The sequence below is a fragment of the Sinocyclocheilus grahami genome, unplaced genomic scaffold (assembly GCF_001515645.1).
Source record: "Sinocyclocheilus grahami isolate Dianchi unplaced genomic scaffold, SAMN03320097.WGS_v1.1 scaffold456.1, whole genome shotgun sequence".
Classification (NCBI taxonomy): Eukaryota; Metazoa; Chordata; class Actinopteri; order Cypriniformes; family Cyprinidae; genus Sinocyclocheilus; species Sinocyclocheilus grahami.
The window spans coordinates 840,641-843,130 of record NW_015505635.1 but is presented as its reverse complement, the minus strand read 5'-3'; the positions used below and the strand labels follow the sequence as shown (position 1 = coordinate 843,130).

At 32.8% G+C, this 2,490-nt stretch overlaps 1 protein-coding gene across 1 annotated transcript in view; it reads right to left on the bottom strand.

The window, feature by feature from the left end:
- LOC107552704 (phospholipid hydroperoxide glutathione peroxidase, mitochondrial-like) overlaps window positions 1-1,494 on the bottom strand; it is a 12,126-nt gene extending 10,632 nt beyond the window's left edge. Inside the window, exon 1 of the mRNA XM_016234659.1 lies at window positions 1,406-1,494. Within this exon, the coding sequence (XP_016090145.1) occupies window positions 1,406-1,471 (66 nt within the window). The 5' untranslated portion in view covers window positions 1,472-1,494. The remainder of the gene's footprint in view (window positions 1-1,405) is intronic.
- Window positions 1,495-2,490: the final 996 nt, after the last annotated feature.

Below are 2,490 nucleotides of genomic sequence, written 5' to 3'. Positions count from 1 at the left end.
ACCGATACGGAGCACAAGAACAATGATGTGCTATAAACCAATTACACAACGTCCTCATGTAATATCTTAACTGATGAAATCTCATATTAAAAGTCATCTTTGCCCTCTGATACAGTTATGTGGGATTTTTTTTTGCTTACATATGCAACACAAGTTATGCAAAACACAAGAAACTAAATATTACTTGACGGAGGGGATTTAGCAAAGAAGTTCTGCATTAAAATGACACTGACAATCTTAATATAGCGATCACGTGTAGAGCTCCTAAACCAAGCAGATTTTCCTGTGTCTGTGGGATTGTGTGCAGAAAACACGAGCTTCATCACACTTACAGCCGAGACTAGTCAAAGATAACCAGATTTAAGAGTAATCCATTACAAGCTTACCTGAGAGTTAAGACTATATATGACATGGTTTTTATATGCGTGAAATTAACAATTACACAAGAAGAAGAAAAAATGGACAGAAAATACAGATATATAAAGATCATGCAGTGTGGGTTTATTTATTAGCATGAAGTTTTTAGGCCTCAAATCAAGTCATATTTACAGTATGAACACATGGCGCATGGTTGAATGTGTTTTTAAAACATGCAGGATCATCTCTATTTTAAATAGTTCCACAACACTGATTTTACTACAGATTTGGGACAGGCAAACGAAACTGTGCCTATGGAGGCACTTTATAATAGTCAACAATTCATTTACTTTAATAACCACATTGCAAATTTATCTGGAGTGATTTTTATGTTGCATACTAACTAACATTAAGATATCAAATCTTTTAGATCATATTAAATTCACCTGCAACACATTACAATAAAACATGCATCACCCTAATATACAAAGAACTGGTGTATTTCATGAAGCATGCAGTGATATTTAATACAACCTAAATAATATACTTATTATTGAATACCACTGATAATAAAATCCACTCCAAATAATGCATTTATAACTGATAACTCTTACTAAAATCACTGGTTAGTCTTCACAATAAACCCAAATAGCGTAACTGATTTCTATCAATAATAATAAACCCTAAATCACGACATTATCATTGATTATTCTGGATTTTTTTTCCACGTGATTGAATTCGCTAAACCCAAAACAGGCCTGCCGACTTTAACGAGTCGTTTTGATAAACATACACTAACAAAACGAATATAAATTGATTTTAATGCATAAAGAAACCCACAGAGACATGATTACATCATTAAAGCTAACGAGCTAATGTTCCTGCATCGGAGTGAATTAACGGAGACACACAGGTGCCACAAATAAACACGCCGGACTTTGACCTACTCACAGCAACTACAATAACTAGCTGTTAGACAACACAAACTAGTCTTAACACTCTCTTAGACGCGTTAAACAGCAGGTAAAGGTGTTGTCTGGTATCTTACCATAGCTCTAGCGAAGCTCTTGCTCCCCAGCGCCCCGATCAACAGCGCTCGCTGAAACAACCACATAGTGCTGCAGCACAAAGCCCCGCCTCTTCGGTCAGCCTCAACCAATCAGAGACGGTGCTCAGCGCTCGCCGAAACAACTACATAGAGCTGTGGCACAAAACCCCGCCCACCCAAGGAAAAGACACGCCTCTTTGGTCAGCCTCAGCCAATCAGAGACGGTGCTCAGCGCTCGTTGAAACAACCATAGTAGTGCGGCACAAAGCCCCGCCTCTTCTGTCAGCCTCAGCCAATCAGAGACGGTGCTTATGCAACTAATGCAAAGTCAGATGATCAATACGTGCAATGCGTATATATTAAAGTATAAAAATACATTAAGATTTATACACAAAACCACCACAATTTACAGATCATCTTTCAGTTCTCAAAAACTCTATATTCATGGAAAAATAAATATTTTTATTAAATATATGAGTGCTGTGGTCTCTGGGCTCAATAAAATTAATTGAAAAATTATTATTATTATTATTTTATTACAATTGCCAAACGTATTTAAAAAAAAAAGTAACAATACGTAGTAGTAATACGTTTTAAAATACATATAAGCTACATATATTTAATGAAAATAAAACTTTACACTTACTAAAATTAAAAGTATAAGTAAAATAAAAAGTCTCATTAAATAATTTAAAATAAATAAACATGAATACATTAAAGAAATAATAATAAAACTAATTAAATTGATTAAAGTAAATAAAAATGATTACAATTAATTTATAAATAAATAATACGCAACAGTGCTGTACTGTAATGGATAGAAAAAAGTAACAACGCAAACTAAACTAAACATTTTCCAAATAATATTTTACGCATGTTAATAATATTTTTGGGGTCTTTATATGTTTAAAAAGGTAAATGTACAAAATCAAGAGAATATAAACATTAGTATAAATTTCACACATTTTAGATCATGGGTTTTCAAACAGGTCTGGAAAGAAGAGAAAAACAGTGTAATAAATTAATAAATAAATAACTAACTAATTAAAATTAAAATGTAATTTAAAGTAAACGTAAAAAAAAAA